Source organism: Protomyctophum parallelum (genome assembly GCF_964188405.1).
Source record: "Protomyctophum parallelum genome assembly, chromosome: 5".
NCBI lineage: Eukaryota > Metazoa > Chordata > Actinopteri > Myctophiformes > Myctophidae > Protomyctophum > Protomyctophum parallelum.
This window is the reverse complement of record NC_139702.1, coordinates 5,266,840-5,286,764: the sequence shown is the minus strand read 5'-3', so window position 1 is coordinate 5,286,764 and position 19,925 is coordinate 5,266,840. Positions and strand designations below refer to the sequence as shown.

General features: G+C 44.6%; 1 protein-coding gene across 1 annotated transcript in view; it reads left to right on the top strand.

Annotated features, from left to right (window-relative positions):
- Window positions 1–19,722, top strand: part of neurl1aa (neuralized E3 ubiquitin protein ligase 1Aa) — a gene marked incomplete at its 5' end in the record, with an annotated part of 102,233 nt that extends 82,511 nt beyond the window's left edge. Inside the window, 2 exon segments of the mRNA XM_083765612.1 lie at window positions 13,364–13,522; window positions 17,024–19,722. Of these exon segments, the coding sequence (XP_083621738.1) occupies window positions 13,364–13,522; window positions 17,024–17,265 (401 nt within the window). The 3' untranslated portion in view covers window positions 17,266–19,722.
- Between the last annotated feature and the right edge of the window lie 203 nt (window positions 19,723–19,925).

The window sequence follows — 19,925 nt, the reverse complement described above, 5'->3', positions numbered from 1 at the left end:
GGCATTTAGCAGACGCTCTTAATCCAGAGCGACTTACATTTAAGCAAGAACAAAGCATGGGAATACATCACATAAAAAGCATTTATCATGAAACATGCGTAAGCTAAGAAAGTAACAGTGGAATATTTATATAGTGAAACTATACGTACACTATACATATAAACTATACATCTTTACTACTATGCTATATATGTGTACTATGGCGTGCTATGACTACATACAATACAATTACAGTGCTGTCTACATAACATGCTATAAGTCTGTATCAAATGCTATATAATCCAACAGAAATGCTATCTAAGGGTTTAGGGTAAGTGCTAAGGGCCATGATGGAGTCTTATCTACTCTACTCAGATCTAGGAATTCCCGCCCATGCAGCGCTGACAGAGCGTGAATCATCTTTAAGGTTCCAAATGTTTTGAATTAGGGAAGTGTCTCTTAGCTGGCAGTTGGTAACTGTTGATGTATTACTGTGAGTGCGCCGACCAAAGAACTTAAATTCAACGGTTTCTGTTTCACCTGAAATTGACCCGTGTGTGTGTGTGTGTGTGTGTGTGTGTGTGTGTGTGTGTGTGTGTGTGTGTGTGTGTGTGTGTGCGTGTGCGTGTGCGTGTGCGTGTGCGTGTGCGCGTGCGCGTGCGCGTGTGCGTGTGCGTGTGCAAATCTTTTGTTTGATATAATTTCGGTCGAGCAGAATTTCGAACTTTTTCTGTTCTTTTTGTGAATTAAGGCCCATACTGTAACTGTATACAGTGTCACACAAGCATCAAAAGTAGCAGATCCATGATCTCCAGACGTGTTGCAACACGGACATAATTATGAGGTTTCCACCCGGCAGAACTTTTATACATTAGCCCAAGGAATTTGACCTTTTTATTTCATTTTATATCTCTGGGGGCCCAGATTTAAATTATAAAATTGTCACTGGTTAACTTTGAGACTTAACTAATTCGCTGCCAACACCGCCATCTGGTGGCTGAATTTATACTATTTATTGATAAACAAAACTCTCTGTATACAGTATATATATATATATATATATATATATATATTGGCAGCTCCGGGCTCGATTGGCTTACTCTTCAGCCTCAATGCATCGTCAAACAAAGAGGTGGGGGCTGAGGCATTTCTAGTCCTTTTTACAGAATTACAGCCCTAATCGCGCTCAATGAACAAAGCGACCATGTTTTAAGCGGCTCAATAGCAACTCCCGGTGACCTCACGTCTAAAATATTAGGTAGTCGTTGATCGGATCAGCGCAAGGAGCTCCGCCATTACATGTTTTGGGGGAGGAGCTCCACCATTACATGTTTTGGGGGAGGAGCTCCACCATTACATGTTTTGGGGGAGGAGCTCCACCATTACATGTTTTGGGGGAGGAGCAGGCGGCCTTCTTTAACCCATTCTGACCGGGCACCCATTTTGGTGTCAGCATCATGTTATGCTTTAGCTATTTAAAAATAGCAGATCTACAAGCTCATATCATTTAAAAATAGCAGATCTACAAGCTCATATCGCGCCACCGAGTGGCGCGATACGAGCTTGTAGGTCTGCTAGTTTTGAAAAATCGAAGAAGGACTGACATTTTTAGAATCTGATCTCAGGTCAGAATGGGTTCATCAGACCAGTGTGTGTCCAGTCGGAAACCTCGTATGAATCTGATCTCAGGTCAGAATGGGTTAACAACGAAATACAATGGCACTGAACGGTGGCAGGAGCTGAACTATCGCTACTGCCCACAATATGCTCTATATTAGTTATGTGTTCATTTAAAGTAGTGGCTCTCAAAGGTGTGATCCAGGGAGCTCAGGGTTACTTGAGGGAGTTCCAAATGGACCCATTACAGGTCTGTAACTCCTGAGTGTAGTCAGTGTACCAAATAGAACCAAATGGACCCATTACAGGTCTGTAACTCCTGAGTGTAGTCAGTGTACCAAATAGAACCAAATGGACCCATTACAGGTCTGTAACTCTTGAGTGTAGTCAGTGTACCAAATAGAACCAAATGGAAATAAAAAGCAAAAATAGTACATCATCCTATCCTTCAATTCCATCCTCGGCTTTTCATGCCAAAAAACATAAATGGTTTCTATAACGTTATAACAGGACGGCTTCCTCCACTGCAGGATTATGCCTTTTCTTTTAAACGTGTCTTGGCATGCCCTGAATACGTTAGTTAGTTTTGATTATAGCAAAACAGGGCCAAAATACACAGCAGTGTAGATGGAATGTTGGGGTGTTTCATAGAGCGAGATGTTGCAGGGGGGACCTCCTGTCTTGTTGGCACAGAAATAGGACACCCCATGTATTATAGATCCCATTTAAAATGTCAGCATGTTCACGCCTGAGTGAGCCGCCTCGCAGGCCACATGCCCGATGCGGGCGGTGGCTCAGGGGTAGAGTGCCTGGATGGTAACCGTAAGGTTGCCAGTTCGAACCCTGTGGGCTCCCCCAGAGTTACTGTCGAAGTGTCCTTGAGCAAGACACTGAACCCCTAATTGCTCCCGATGTGCTAGTTGGTGCCTTGCATGGTTTCCGCTGCCATCGGTGTATGAATGTGTGTGTGAATGGGTGAATGTAATGCACAATCTCTGTAAAGCGCCTTGGATAAAGGCGCTATTTATAAATGCACCATTTACCATTTACCATTTACCAGATCTCACCCGATGCCTCCGCCCATCTCCTCTCTCCGAAAAGTTCAGCCCCGACTCGTACTTCCAAAAAATGGCCGATCTATAAGTTCACAACGTGTCGCATCCAAGACGCGCTGTGAGCTTGTAGATCGGCTATTTTTTTCCATTGCAACAGCGTTGTACAATGGACGGTATAGATGAAGCGTTGCACTCATAGACTGTAAAAAATATGGACAAAGCGTTCGCCGGGTCTAACATGGACGTAAAATGAAGCCTGTTATTCCTGCACTGTAAGTCGCCATCTTTCTAGGTCCGTTTGGTACCAGCTGGCCATTGGCTGGCTCCGTTTTGGACCAGCTGGCCATTGGCTGCCCAGACAACGAGGCGGGACTTCCCCCCCTTCTTCTCCGTTGGTTTTTATTTTGACTCGAGTGGGAGGGGAATCCCGATCATAGACTGTAACGGTAGCCACGCCCCTCAGAACATACGCGATGTTTTTTTTTCTTTATGGTAATTTTTTTAATTAATGGGACCATAATTTTCCAAAAAGAATATTATGACATTAGAAATGAGACTTTAAACTAGTGACTGGAAGCAGAAAGTATTCATGACCATGTTTATTAAGGTAATACAGTCTAGGTGAAGTTGGGCCAAAATACATGGGCCTCTATGGAGCTATGGGGCTTTTTGGGTCCAGTCCAGCGCCACAACAGGCCATTATATGAACTACCGATTTCAAATGAGGCTTCACGAAATATCTGGCTGACTGCCCCCCTGGTTGCACTTTACCTAACCCGGTTCATATTGTGTTTTGTCTCGGTGCTCCGCGCTTGTGTTCGTATAACCTCTGCATCTGACATTTTGAAGTCCCCCTTCTTCTTTATGCTTTCCCTACAGGCATGTGCACACACACACACACACACCCACACACACACACACACACACACACATACACGCATGCACGCACACACGCATGCAAGTCACACATACCCTCAAGCACCTCAAAGCATACAATGACAGTATGAACAATATTATCATGTTTTATTGGTTATTATTGCCGCTACGAAGACTACTATTACACACACACACACACACACACACACACACACACACACACACACACACACACACACACACACACACACATGCACAGGTACTGTATGCATATGCACAACACACAGTAGGGAGCATCACTCGACTGCCTCAGCTGAGGTTTATAATGAGGTATAAAGGGCATCATATCGTCTCTGTCGTGTGGAAACCTCATATGTCCAAAGCTGTTACTTTTCAGCATTCAGGTTCAAAAGTAGCAGAATCTACAAGCTCAAAGCGTGTCGCTTTTGGGCTTGCGGATCTGCTACATTTGATGCTTTTTTGTGTCGCTGTAGTATGAGCAGAATATTTTAGAATTTAGAATTCTATTGAAAGGATAGGATAGCCCCTTGAGATGCAGCATCTCATTTTAGAGGGGGTCACGTACACAGGGAAAAACATTACATACAGTACAGTGCAGTTACACAAATAGACAGTGCACAATAGCCAATACAGACATGTACAGATACAGTTAGCTTGCTCATCCTCTCCCACCCACTCCCCCATCCCCCCAACTCAAGCTGGACAAGCATATTGAGAGTACAGTACAGTGACTTGAAACAGGGGTCAGAAGTAAACAGCAGTACGGGCAGTGTTAGTAGCATGAACAGGTTGAACAGGTTGTTTTGAGGTGTGAATACAGAGAAGTCCTGAAGCGAGGCCAGGAGAGGTCACAGATCTGAGAGAAAGGGGAAGGTTGTTCCAGTCAAATGGAGCTTTGTAATGGAATGACCTGCGTCCGGATTCAGAGAATATTCTTCTGGGAATAGCAAAGTAGGGATGGTGAGTATTTCTAAGTGGGTATGGGGATGTACAGTATATACGTACCAGTGACTGTTTCAGGTATGGAGGGCAGTTGAAGTGCACACATTTAAAGATGAATTGGTACCAGTGAAGTTGTCTTCTTGCCTTTAGGCTGCAGCCAGTCAAGTGAACTTGACACAACAGTGGTGTGTTTGGTCTGGGCACCTCAGTATGAATCGGCATAGTGAGTTATTTAATACATGTAGAGGTTTGAGAAAGGTTTCTGTGGTGTTCTGATAGACTATGTCGGTGTAATCTACAGGGCGTTAATTCACGCCCACACACACACACGCACAAGTTAGAATATTGAGATAAGAGGATTCTGCTGGACAACAGCGATATGCTAGGCCTTGGTATCATGCTGCGCTGCATAATATCTGCCAGGGAGCCTGCAGGCTCGCTGTGTGGGAACAACTGTAGCCCTGTGCATCTTCTCTTATGATAGCAGGATGCTGACAGTGTCGGAGGGTGTTCACACCTCCACGCTGGGACCAGTGCATCTTCTCTTATGATAGCAGGATGCTGACGGTGTCGGAGGGTGTTCACACCTCCACGCTGGGACCAGTGCATCTTCTCTTATGATAGCAGGATGCTGACAGTGTCGGAGGGTGTTCACACCTCCACGCTGGGACCAGTGCATCTTCTCTTATGATAGCAGGATGCTGACAGTGTCGGAGGGTGTTCACACCTCCACGCTGGGACCAGTGCATCTTCTCTTATGATAGCAGGATGCTGACAGTGTCGGAGGGTGTTCACACCTCCACGCTGGGACCAGTGCATCTTCTCTTATGATAGCAGGATGCTGACAGTGTCGGAGGGTGTTCACACCCTGTGGAAAACGGCCAGGCACCCGAGTGCTGCTCTGAGTGGCGGGATATTTGTCTCCGTCTGTTTTACTTCCCATACATCTGTAGCCTCGGCCGGGAGGCCAACCCGGGATCCCCATTCCAATGGCACGTACGTTAACCAGTCGACTAGAGAGTCATGACCCTCTAGGCAAGTAGCAACGCAGCACCGTATAGCCTACAGTCGTCCCCCCCCCCCCCCCAACTGGAAGCGTGTCCACACGCGCCAGCCAGGAGCCAGGCTCGACTGACTGGGGGGGACCTCTGCCCCCAGGGAGGGAGACTGTTTGGGCTCAGGTTAAAGGAGAATTCCATACTAAAAGGCTTTCTTACCTTTCTTTGTAGTTGTTACGTCCCCATCAAAGAGGTCCAGGTGTTATTTTGTGCAAAAGCTCCTTATTGGCTATTTCCCCTACCATAAGCCCTAAATGAATTGCATTGAATTGAATGGGATGTATGGGGTGTTGTGCTAATTCGCTTATTTCCATCGCTCAAAATTATAATTCTTTTGTATATATCCTCTCTTCATAATGTAAATAATAACCCAAGCGGCACAGTTTACTACTTATTTCGATGGAAATAAGTGAATTAGCACAACACCCCACACATCCCATTCAATGCAATGCAATTCATTGAGGGCTTATGGTAGGGGAAATAGCCAATAAGGAGCTTTTGCACAAAATAACACCTGGACCTCTTTGGTGGTGACGTAACAACTACAAAGAAAGGTAAGAAAGCCTTTTAGTATGGAATTCTCCTTTAAGGTCTGTGCCGTTCCGGGAACATACTTGTAGAGGTTACCCAAACACACCGCTGCCACCAATGTAGCCTCGGCCGGGAGGCGAAACCGGGTTCCCCATTCCAATGGCACGTACGTTAACTAAAGAGTCATGACCCTCTAGGCAAGTAGCAACGCAGCACCGTATGGCCTACAGCCCTACACATATACCTCAACCTCACATCCCGTACTGTAGACACACTGCTGTCTGTGGTGCTAAACGCACAAGGGTGACGTAGCACTCACATATTGGTAAATGGTAAATGGTGCATTTATATAGCGCCTTTATCCAAGGCGCTTTACATAGATTGTGCATTACATTCACACATTCATACACCGATTGCGGCGGAAGCCATGCAAGGTACCAACCAGCACATCGGGAGCAATTTGGGGTTCAGTGTCTTGCCCAAGGACACTTCGACATGTAGACAGGAGGAGGAGCCGGGATTCGAACCGCCGACCCATGGATCATTGGACGACCTGCTCTACCTCCTGAGCCACAGTCGTATTCAACACGTCATCTTCTTGTCTATACTGAGCCCATGAAGGGAGAGCGTCCTTGTTTGTTTATTCATTGTAATTTAGGCCCTTCTAAATCATGATAGTTTTCTGAAATATACCTACAGTATGTTTCTATATCAATGGTGCTCAATATTTCATGTCAAGGACCCCAAAAAGTATATGTAATTGGCGGCCGACCCTCATGAAAATAATTATGTTGTTCCAGCGACTCCCTCAGAAGTTAAAAAACGTTTGCTCTGAAAGAATGTATATTCAAACATTTGCACCACATTTTCACGATTTCTCAAAAATAGCAGACCTACAAGCTCGTAGCTTGTAGATCATGTATAAAATAATGCTTAAGCATGTCTTTTTTTACAGTTGGTAATCCCTTAACGGTCTTGTATGTAAGCTTAATCGTGTGGTTCTTTGAATTACACTGGTTATCATAATTCATAATGAGAGAGTTATTTTTCGATCCACTTCTTCAACAGTTTAATCTCAGAACCCGCCATACGGGGGTCTCAATCAGGCTTCATCCCGTGCAGAGGATTTATAAAATGGCTAAACTAGTGGCTCTAAAAGCTCTCAACTATTTCCACTATTTGTTTGGGGGGAGAAAAGCGAAAAGCGTTTGAAAATGTGCCTATAATGACGTTCCCAAAATAGGGATGCCACTATGAATGTGGTTAATAAATTCAGGGTTGCATACAATAAAAGGCTTATCTAAATTATAATGCATGTCACATCATGACAATTCATAGTTGGGTTAAATAACAGAATGTTAGGTTACACCGTCGTGAACCTGCCTAAACCAGGAAACCAGTCACAGACTATTAACATTAATTTGATATTACAGTCACGTGAGGTCTGACCTTAACCTGCAGCCTGCCTTCACTCTTTACCGACCTGCATGAGTCAGAGGGAGAATCAGCCAAAGGGCACAGTTTTCATGGCACCGCATCATAAATAAAGGACGGCTTCAGTCTAGACCACCCAAGCAGTCAGGTCTTCTTGTATTTGAGGATAGCGTTTCAATCAAGGAATCGTTCATCTAACCTACAGTACAGTACAGTATATATACATGCGAGGACTTTCTCACTCTCTGTTTTTCCACCACTGTCTATGCTTCAATCACTGGTTCAGTGTGGAAACGGGCCCCAAGGAGATTTTCCGCAATGAAACAAACAATTAAAACAAATATTTAAAAAAGGATCTGATGGTCGTACAGACATTTCCTCAAATAATGACTGGGTCTTTATTTACTTATAACAGTTGGTATCAACAAAGCATTTATTTGACACGGCCTTGTGTGAGTGGTATAGGCCTTTATTTCTTCCCTTTTTCATCTTTATAATTATAAATTCAGAATTCCTCCTCGCACATGTCTGTGTCGGCGCTCCTATACAGTGTATCCTGATGGCTCACCTGCCAGTGAGGAGCCCCCACCGGGAGGACCGTAGCGCCTACCTCCGTCCTACTCCTCCCCGTTCAGTGTTCCCAGGGCCGGTCCTGAGAAATCTGGCGCCCCCAAGCAGGATTTTTCGCGGCTGCTTCGTCGGCCTGTAGGACGGGCCGGGCCTAAGTGTTCCCCACTGACAGGCGCCACGCCAGCCTGTAGGAATATGTGCAGGGATAAAGTTGTGTTCGTATTAGGGCTGACCTCGATTAGTCGAATAGTCGACTAATCGATCGGAACGGGTCTCAGTCGACTGACCACCTCTTAGTCGACTGAGCAAAAAAATTGTATATAAAAATACAATATTTACAAAAATATTGTATTATTCCACTAGGTCTGTGGGGGACATAAACACATTTGAACATTCTGACTGTTCAAATCTCCAATGTGCATGTGGAGTGTGTCTGCCTGTGTGGCAATGTGCCACTGCCTGTGACTTGAATCGCACAGTGTGCTGGCCTGATAGACTCCAGAATCTCAATCTCACCTGCTGTGCTCAATCTGGCTAATGACAAGCCTCTCAGTTGTTAAAAAAAAAATATTTGAACAGTCAGAATGTTCAAATGTGTTTATGTCCCCCACAGACCTAGTGGAATAATGCAATATTTTTGTATATTTTTGTAAATATTGTATTTTTATATAAAAAAAAATTGGGCATTTTTTGCTTAGTCGACTATTAGTCGACTAACAGCAAATCTATTCATCTATCAGTCGACTATACAAATCCTTAGTCGGGGACAGCCCTAGTTCGTATAGATGCCCCACGGTGGAGTCCAAACCCTAGACCAGGGGTGACTTCAGGAGGGATGCCAAATACTAACTCTCCACACCTTCAGGCCTTTATTTCTAATTCCCTTTGTCAGATGAGCATAACACCGGGACTCCACCGGGCGAGTCAGCGTCGCGTCTCCGTCACCGTCAGGGAATGTTCCCTTTTTAATCGATGAAGGGTGGCTCCACTGCCCGCGTTGCGTTGCCTTGCGTGACTGCATTAAAATTCCCCCGGTTTGTTTTTTTGCGCACACACGACGGAGACGCAACGCACCCGGTGGAGCCCCGGTGTAAGTCGTATAGTGTAATATGAAACTGCTCCCATATTCGCCCTGTTAAAAGTTACTGCCTTTCTCAGCACTTCCTGTATCTGTTTGAAACCCATTCTGACCGGGCACCCATTTTGGTGTCGGCATCATGTTATGCTTTAGCTATTGAAAAATAGCAGATCTACAAGCTCATATCGCGCCACCGAGTGGCGCGATACGAGCTTGTAGGTCTGCTATTTTTGAAAAATCGAAGAGCGACTGACATTTTTTTAATCTGATCTCAGGTCAGAATGGGTTAATCAGACCAGTGTGTGTCCGGCGGAAACCTCGTATGAATCTGATCTCAGGTCAGAATGGGTTAAATTGCTCCAGCGTTTCATTGACATGTACGTAGCTACAACAACACGAACACACAGATACAAAGATGAGCTTTTTTGTTGTTGTTTTGAGTGAGTGCCAAAATATGCTGTTTAGTTACAGTTCTCTAATTGAAAATCACACATGCACATACATTGTTTCTTTGTTTTAATCCCTCAAAAGATTCAGGGGGTCCGGTCGGTGCCCCAAAACAGAGTTCCGTCAGACCGGGCCATTAATTGTGCAGAACCGGGAAACAGCATATTGTCCGTGGGGTCTGTGGAGAATGCACCCAAATCTCTGTGTCTGGGTGTGCATCTGCTTCCCTGAAGGGCATATAGTAGGCTTTACTAGGCTATTATTAAACAGAATACAAATGTATGTAAATGTAAATACAGCAGTATAGAGCAGGAGCCCGGGGGTTACATTCGGAGTCTTTCTGCTGGATAGAAAGGTGAGGGGGGGTCGAGGGAGGGAGGGATGGATCCAGAGAGCTAAAGAGAAAGACAGCTGTTCATAGGTCCACTTAATCTGCCGCTGAACAGCGGGATCAGGGCTGGGCAGCACCACAGATCCTGGCTCAGCTGCCCTGGATGGATGGCTGGGCGGGGAGGAGCCCTCCCACCCACCCACACACACACACACACACACCCACCATGGGGATTAACACACTGGTGGATGGAATGAGGGAGGGACACCCAGCGGTCACGCTCAGGGTGACTGGCCTGGAATAACCCAGTGGAAAAAAAGGGGAACCCTATAAAGAAAGCATTGATGCATTGTGTCAATGTGGGCTTTTCAGAGTGGGCGCCACACACAGGGGCCAGTGGAAAGGAAAGTAACATGGAACAAACAAACAAATTACAAAATGATACTTTTTTTTTAATATCTGAAATTAGAGATCCGTGCACTGCCTTATAAACTGTTACAAAGTAACACGCATGTGCATGTAGATAGTCTATTTTCTTTTGGAAGCCATTTATTTCACCACGGGGGGGGGGGGGGGGGGGGGGGAAGGTCACAGCCAGAGTGCTGAAGTCTTGACGTCACTCGTTCATCCCCTGAAGTCACGGAAGTGAATTCTTCTTTTGAGAATAACATTGGTTCATCTTAGAATCGTTTCTTATAAGAACTGTGGTCCAAAAATAAAGAAATTGTCCCGGCGATATTGTCAGTGAGGTGGCTCTGTATCGTTTACAATAAATAGTCAGTCACTCATATATTTGATACAGTCTGTTGCAGTCTGTTCTAATAACATTAGCGTTTTCTCACCATCAGTTGATGCTTCATATCCATATGAGTCCATTATGCGCTCACATTGTATCATGTAGATTACTCATACTGTATGTACTATACGCACATTATGCTCTTCTCTCTCTATTTTTTAACTGCAATGATGAGCCTGCACAACCAAGACTTTCACCATGTGACAATGAAGATTGATTAGATTGAGCTTGTAGGTCTGCTATTTTTTGAAAAATCGAAGAGCGACTGACATTTCTAGAATCTAATCTCAGGTCAGAATGGGTTCATCAGACCAGCGTGTGTCCGGCGGAAACCTCGTATGAATCTGATCTCAGGTCAGAATGGGTTAACACAGTTGACACGAGTCTATGGGAATTTGCACCACGTTTAGAGCTTATGGCAGATCTGCCACTTTTGATGCAATTTATGCATTTATGAAAAAACACAAGTTAGAATAGGGAGTTAAGAGGTTTCTGCCCGATAGTAACGACGATATAAATACACATTGTCACTGAACCGTATGGCGCCCGCTAATTGGAAAGACCAAAGGCACCATACTGTATGTAATGATGTAACAGTCATTAGTCATCAGGTAGTGTATACTATAGCCTACGCACCAGAGAGCCCAGACATTCTCTGGATGCCAATCAGCATATGGCACATAGACTAATGTTGCCTCCATATGCCATATGCCCACATTCCATCATGGGGCGACTGTGGCTCAGGAGGTAGAGCAGCTCGTCCAATGATCCATGGGTCGGCGGTTCGAATCCCGGCTCCTCCTGTCTACATGTCGAAGTGTCCTTGGGCAAAGACACTGAGCTCCCGATGTGCTGGTTGGTGCCTTGCATGGCTTCCGCCGCCATCGGTGTGTGAATGGGTGAATGTGATGCACAATCTATGTAAAGCGCCTTGGATAAAGGCGCTATATAAATGCACCATTTACCATTTAACTAAGAGTGTGTATGAGCATCGCTTTCAAAGTTCTCCCTCCGGTATTTTTAGCATTTTTCAACACATTCGCCGTTTTTCCAGTGCCAACCTGTATAGTACTATAATATATCCATTCCACATTTTGCCAAATAAGTGCGGTGTGTGACTTGCCTAGTTGTTTGTCAAATCCACCCCCTCTAATAATAATAATAATACATTTTATTTATATGGCGCCTTTCAGGTCACTCAAGGTCGCCTAACAAAACAGAAAAATACAATACAATAAAGCAAGTTTAAAATACACACAAAAGGCCTGCAGCAGACTTCTACTCAAGGTGGGAGTACTACTCTAACAGTATTGGATTTCATTCTATGGCTGAGATGGAGGACGATAATCTTTCACCTCAAACTATGCTCCGAGACATCGCCGCTCTCCCGCTTTCTGCTGCCACTTTTCACTTGCGTCGCTTTTGTGAGAAATGGGTTCAGTCTGTTTGCCTGGTCGCCATAAAACTTCATACCACAACTAGGGTAAAAACAGCAGATAAAATATGTATACTGGGTCCACTAGTATTTCCTGCTACACTAGTGGTTATCAACCTTTTCTGGAAGAGGGCCCACTTAAAAATCTCAAACATCATCAGTCAATCAACATGGTCTGTTTGACACATCGACAAAACATCTACAAGGATTGGAGCTTAATGGTTCATGGTTAATGGTTCGAGGTTAATGGTTCGAGGTTGTTCTTTATTGTCACACCTTGCGTATTGTGATTTGTTCGGCTTTCTTCAAACAATGTAGCAGCGGCATACTGGTAAAGAGAAAAGGGAGGGGAAAAACAAGCTAAAAGAAGAGTCTGCATTGTAATACTATTACTCTGGGTGGCATTCCAAAGAAATGCCTCAAAAAGCCCCACTGTCACGTTACATAATCCAAACAGGCTAACTGACTGATGGCTGACATCCAGCGTCAGACATGAATCACATTGATCAGATTGCCCCCTGTGCAGATGCTGGGGCTAAGCAGCCACATCACGGGGACATCTGTCAATGCACTGAGCTGTCAGCATAATGTCAGCGCTCAGCCGTGATGGTGATGATTGCAGGCCGTACCCTCAACAGATGACTCGTGTTTCACATTCTTCTAACGCCAGCTGACAACAGCAATCCTTAACATGCCACTGAAGAAAAGTAAAAGAAAAGCCTTCCTCGATAAGTCACGCCCTGGCGTTCTGGTACAAAGCATCTGTCTCACGATAAGAATGGTGTGAAATGTTTGGGATTGCACGCTGGCTTTCCCCCCCCCCCGTGCAGTCTATAGGGTGGTGCAACCATATGAACGTAATCGATGATCCAAATTCAGCTCACAATGTTGCAATGGAAGGCGTTGTTAAGCTATCTTCTGGGGTTCCATGGTTTGGTCCCCAGGTAATTTTGTTGTTACAGCATCACAATCATTTTAACCTGCACTGTATCCATATTTTATACCTTGGCTGGTCAATATGTTTTCAGATGGGGGAACCGTGGCCAAATCCAGGGGGCCTTCACACCAAATAATAACCTCAAACAGGACACTGCATTGATTTTCTCCCTCCTCCTCCCTCTCTCTCTCTCTCTCTCTCTCTCTCTCTCTCTCTCTCTCTCTCTCTCTCTCTCTCTCTCTCTCTCTCTCCATAGGTTCCACTCACCTTGGGGCCCGCTCCATCCCCGGCTCCCCCTCCCCCTCCTCCTCCTCCTCCCCCCCACATCCCACCACCAGTGCCCTGGGCAGCGGCAGCTCCGAGCCCCTTCTGAACGGAGAGCCGCGCTCCGCCGCGCACACCAGCACAGCGGGAGGTGTGTACATGACCTTCCACACACGCACGCACGCAAGCACCCACGCACGCACGCACGCACGCACGCACGCATGCACAATCAATCATTCCACCGTCTGTTTGGAAAAATCTGCGAATCTGCAGATTTTCCAATGTTTGTTCTAAATTTGGGTGGTACTGTATCAGATCATAGTTGCTCCCTCTAGTGTTCTGAGGCTTTGGCAACCCCTATCTTTATTCACAGGCCTTATGTTGTCTAACACTAACTCAAAACAACAAAGAATTACATGAACTCATTTCTGGCTTCAGAGTATGTAATCCATCATGATCAAAAACTAGCAATAGAAATGAAATGTTTGTTTATAATTATGACATCAACACATCAGAGGGTAGGAATCTATTTGTTGCAGAGGAGTGATTCATTTCCAGAGGTACCCGGTTGTGTTGGCAAAGTTCTTTACTCTTTTATTGAAAATAAACAAGCTTTCCAGGATGGCGTGCATGTGTGCGTTGCATTTTACTGTCTTCATTTGACATTCACCAAACCATGAGATTGGGAAATCACATTCACATAAAAGCTCCAGGGGCTGAAGCTAGACAGCTGTGCTGTTCACTCTTTTGCTATACAATAACTTAGGGGTTCTGTTCATTTCCAAGTTGAAATTCAAGTTTAGGTTTAAGTGCACTTCTGCTCCAAGCAGTGTGTCGTCGTCTCTGTGTCCCAAATATGTCTAGCTTTTACTTTTCAGGATGAAAATTCTAAAATAGCAAAAGTAGCAGATCTACAAGCTTTCGAGCTTGTGGTTGTTCTACTTTTGATGTGACGCTGTGGTATCAAGTAGGGCTTTAATTTATGAAAAAAACTAAATAAATCAATATCTACTATATCTATCAATATCTACTGTATATGCCGTACTGCAGAAGACGTGCAGATATACAACCACAAAAAAACACTCACTTCTCTCTCCCACAATTCCCTGCTGTTTACTTTTGCAGCAATTCTGGACATGGTCATGATGGGTGAACATTCTGCGAAAATAGATGAACATTCTGTGACAATAACCGAGCTACACAGCTACACAACGCATCACGAAAATAGATTTTCCACTATTTTCCACACGACAAACATATCCGTGGTTACGGGAGGCGTACTATCATCCGACAGAGCATTGCTCCGAAGGAGCAATGCTCTGCGGGTCGGGAGAGGGTTGCGGTTAGGTTTAGGTGTCTGCCCCGGGGGAGGTTAGGGTTAGGGTGAGGGAGGAGGTAGGTTGTCGTTCGGACCAATGCTCCGTCGGATGAAAGGCATGCACTCCGTGGTTACAGTACAAACTCCCCTATTGACCAATACCTGCTGTACCTGCTTGTGTTCATTAGTCTGAGTCTGAGACATGATAAATCTGTTTACAATACAAACTAGCACAATTAGATGGTGTCCTTTTTGTTTACATCCACAAGCAACAGGCACAAGAGCGTGGTGGGTGAATACTCTCAGACGGAAGAGGAAAAACCTCTGTTTCATGCCAGTGCGATGTTTATCGTATTTATGTATAATAATCCAGTTTGTGTCTTTTGTATATTCCTGTTTTTGACAATGATGGATTAGGCCTGTGGAACCAGATGTGCGTCAGTGTGTCAGTGCAAATTGTCCCGACGACGGTGTTTATGAGAACAACTCTTGCCTCTCCATGGGGACTGGAGAGGAGAGGATGCCAAAACAGATGCTCTCGTCTCTGTGTGCACTCCCCAAAGCCCCTCCATGCCGCTCTGATTACTAATCCCACCCTAATGTTACGTACTCGGCGTCCAATGTGACCTCCCACATTTATAGATTTATCGTTGCGGTTGTACACTGGGACACTGCACGGTTCCATGTGCTGCTGGGGGGAGTATAATCACTGGAACACTGCACGGTTCCATGTGCTGCTGGGGGGAGTATAATCACTGGTTGCTGCTAGGGGGAGTATAATCACTGGAACACTGCACGGTTCCATGTGCTGCTGGGGGGAGTATAATCACTGGAACACTGCACGGTTCCATGTGCTGCTAGGGGGAGTATAATCACTGGAACACTGCACGGTTCCATGTGCTGCTGGGGGGAGTATAATCACTGGAACACTGCACGGTTCCATGTGCTGCTGGGGGGAGTATAATCACTGGAACACTGCACGGTTCCATGTGCTGCTGGGGGGAGTATAATCACTGGAACACTGCACGGTTCCATGTGCTGCTGGGGGGAGTATAATCACTGGTTGCTGCTAGGGGGAGTATAATCACTGGAACACTGCACGGTTCCATGTGCTGCTGGGGGGAGTATAATCACTGGAACACTGCACGGTTCCATGTGCTGCTAGGGGGAGTATAATCACTGGAACACTGCACGGTTCCATGTGCTGCTGGGGAGTATAATCACTGGAACACTGCACGGTTCCATGTGCTGCTGGGGGGGAGTATAATCCATGCATGCGCCTCTGCTTTTGATACACGGTCAGCTGATGCTGCTTCACATCCATATGAGTAAAACAAACCGCCCCGGCTGATTTCTCTCTGGTTCTTTTCAATAGAAACAATAACAACGCCCTCTAGCGGCAGTGATGATTTAAGTCACTAGAGCGGTGCCCGTTGGGCACTGGCCTACTTGGAACTAACCTGACGCTGCCAGATGGGGGCGGTATTGGGTTAACCATGTTCCCCAACACAGCACTCATCTGGGATCTCTCAGGGAGTTGAGCTGACACAAATCCGTTCCGTACCGAACCAATCAGCGTGAGCTAAGGGCGGGATATGTGCGAAACCGGATGTGAAGCTATATAGACACGTCAATATGATTGGTTGTGTTTGCACGCCCACACGGTGATAGACAGACGGTCCCATCCAATCATCTACCAAGTATCTTGAAAAAAAGGAACAGCCCCGTCATCGAATTTGCTTCCGCGATCCCAGATCCCAATAAGCTGTGAAACAAATTTGTGTAGCAAGCTTCTTGGATCTGGCAGCGTCAGGTTAACTTGGAATGGCACAAGTTGGAAATGCATGCCCCACCCAGTTATTATGTCTGTGTCCCTTGTATGCCCATATTATGGAGTTATTTGTCAGGCATGCCCAAATATGGAGTCTATGCAGAACGTCAGAACATCATTGTGATGTCAGAACCGGCCAGCTCCATATATGGAGATGTCCAGAACCTGGGCAGAGGCTGTTATGTGGATTTCAGTACAGTACACACACAGAGATGTGGCGCATTTATATTAGGATGTTGGGGCTTGAACTTTCTGGGCTGTATTTTGCGTGTCTTAAGTACCAGGTCTTATTCCCTAACTTGAGTAAACTAAAGACCTGGAGGCGTGATCAATGCCATTTGGCTATTCTGAGTGGCCAAAGAGCATTGATCACGCCTCCAGGTCTTTAGTTTACTCAAGTTAGGGAATAAGACCTGGTACTTAAGACACGCAAAATACAGCCCTCTGTGTCTTTGTCCCACCACTTTTTTCTTTTTTTTTAAATCATCTTTTGGTCACTGCAGGAACGACCCCCAGCTCCCCCGTCAGCCTCCCCAAGTCGCCCACATTCCCATCAGGTCGCGGGGCGTGGCCGGACGAGTGCTCCATCTGCTACGAGAACGCGGTGGACACGGTCATCTACGCCTGCGGACACATGTGTCTGTGCTACACCTGTGGCCTCAAGCTGAAGAAGATGGCCAACGCCTGCTGTCCCATCTGCAGGCGACAGATCAAAGACATTATCAAAACCTACCGCAGCACATGAAAAGGGGAAAGGACCATGCAGGACAAGCAGGCGTCCCTTTAAAGAATTAAAAGAAAGTCCACACGAGTCACAAGTGAGAAAAAAACTCCTAAATTCAGGGAATGTGAGTTATGGTACTTATTTTGTTTTTGTGTGTGTGTGTGTGTGTGTTTTTTTTTTTTTTTGGCATTTTATCACAGAATCGTCTTTCGTGGGCTGTCTTGCACGACTTGTTCTCGAGTCTGTGCCATTTTGACTAGAGGATGGTCTATTTAATTTCAGACGTGCTTTGGGATGTTTTTTTCTTTTCCTTTTTTTTTTTTTTTTTTTTTTAAGAGAACTTTTTCTTTCTTCTCACAAAGTGCTCCCTCCCTCCCTAAACCCCCAGGATTTCTGGAAAAACATTTTGAGACTTAAAAAGTTGGGAGGAAAAAAAAAGAGTGCATTCACCTCATAATTATTTTATTTTGTGAGTCATTCTTGAGATTGAGAGGACTTTCCCCTGGTTTGCACTGGGGCTAAATACGGTATTTTTGTGCTCTTTGTCTGGATAATAGCTGTTCATTGAGTGGCAGAGAGTGGTTTGTGCTCCCAAAATGTGCTGTCAAAACGGAGGCATATTTCTGGTTGAAGTTGTCAAAAACACACCCACGCCAGAGGTGATGCTTCCTGTACACATCTCAGTCTGTTGCAACCAGTGCTGGAAGAAGTACTTTACTTAAAAGTAGCAACTCCTAAATATATACATTTATACACACGTAAAAGGCCTGTATTCAAAATATCACTTGAGTAAAAGTGCAAAAGTATTGGCATGAAAATATATGCTTAAAGTATACCAAAGTAAAAGTTCTAGAATCTTTCAAAAAAAAAAATCAAACGTTTGCCACAAATATCAGAGCTGCAAGCTCATTGTGAGCTTGTAGATCTCCTGTTATTGAAGTATAAAATAAGGTTTTTATACTATAATTGGTTAAAGTATATTCTGTAACCATCTACATCTACAAAATACAGCTGTGGCTAAAGTTTTCAAATGATTGTAGTGGAGTTAAAGTACACTTCTACTTCTGATGACTATAGAAGTATAAAGTATTGAAACATGGAAGTACTCAAGTCGAGTAAACGTGCTTGAAAGTAAATGTACCTAGTTACATGTATTCCACCACTGGTGTGTTGAAACGTGTCTCTCTGTTGTTGAGCCCAACAGTGCAATGAATGGAAAGGAACAAACGGAACGATACACCCTAATGGAACCAGACCACCATGATGGAGTGATGGATTTGTGTCAGTCAGAGGAATTGCTGGCAGGAAATTAAGACTATTGTTATATGATTGGGTACAGGTTCTTGAGTATATGAAGTATAATCGCAACATAGGGCTGGGCCATTATGACTTATGAACAATTAAGCTAGACGAGCAACGTTAAGTCGGTTATTGGTTCTAAATGACGGTTTCTATATTATCGGTGAATCGGCCAGCCCTATATTTTGCGACACGTTTTGTACTCGTATTTTCTCAAATGAATGTACCTTCATAGTTCATAGTAGTTCTATAGCAAACAAGTTTGTGGTATAGCTGTGTCGTTGTGCTAGCTAGCTAGCTAGCTGCTTGCTCTGCAGTGTTGTAGTACGTTGCACTGAAATCACAGTTGTCCTCTCGGAGTTGCCTCCCTTGAGAATCTGACTCAGAAATCTCTCAAGAGACAGGAACAATATTAAGTGGCAAAACAGTAATTGGTATTTCTAGGGTCCAAGTATTTATTTCAATAGAGAATGATTTCCATCTATACTCGGTGATGGACAAAGTACTCAACCACAGTACTTGAGAGTCAAAGCATAGAAACTCCTGGTCAAATATTGCTCCACTACAAGTGAAAGTTGCTCAGTCAGAGGTATTGAAAATGTGCATGCCTTTAAAAAAGGGATTTTCATTAGTTTTGTACTTCCTAGAAATGCAGTGGAGTCCAATTTTTTTCTTTGAAATGTATTGGAGTTTAAAGAAGACGAAAAACACTCAAGTAAAGTAGAGATACTTCAGTTCAGTACTCAAGTAAATGTACTTTGATACTGTTTACCACTGCCTACATCTAAGCCTAATACACTGTGAGCTCCCGTGAGATCTATCCCAGAATAGCTCCCATAACAATACACAAAGTGAAGGGACCGTTGCTATAGTAGCAGCTGTCACCACAGATGCGTACAGCATACCTTGCTGTCATGTCTGAAACCTCGTATCTCCATATTTAAACATTATTATTTATCTTTTTCTCTTTTTTTTCCCTCCCCCATAAATTAACACCCTACTTAATCACACAGGAGTGTCGCACAAAAGCAGTGAAGATACAGTGAAGATGTACAAGCTCACAACGCAGCTTGTAGATCAGCTATTATCACTCCTTTTCTTTTTTAGCATAATAAAAAGGAAAGCTTTTGTACTTTCCACCATAGAGTAATAAAAGGATAGAGACTGACCCGGAGCGTTAGCCCCGCCCCCCGCTATAATTTTCAGTGGAAGTTGCTCAGTGGCATTTTGAAGCACCCGGAAGAACCGTCTACTTCCGCATTTGCCAAGCTAATTTTGGTTGGCAAATGTGGAAGTGCAACCGAGCGCTCAATGTTAAAGGGACACTTCACCCTTTTTGCAAAAAAATATATGTTAATGACGTTTAGAAGCTTTAGATCACT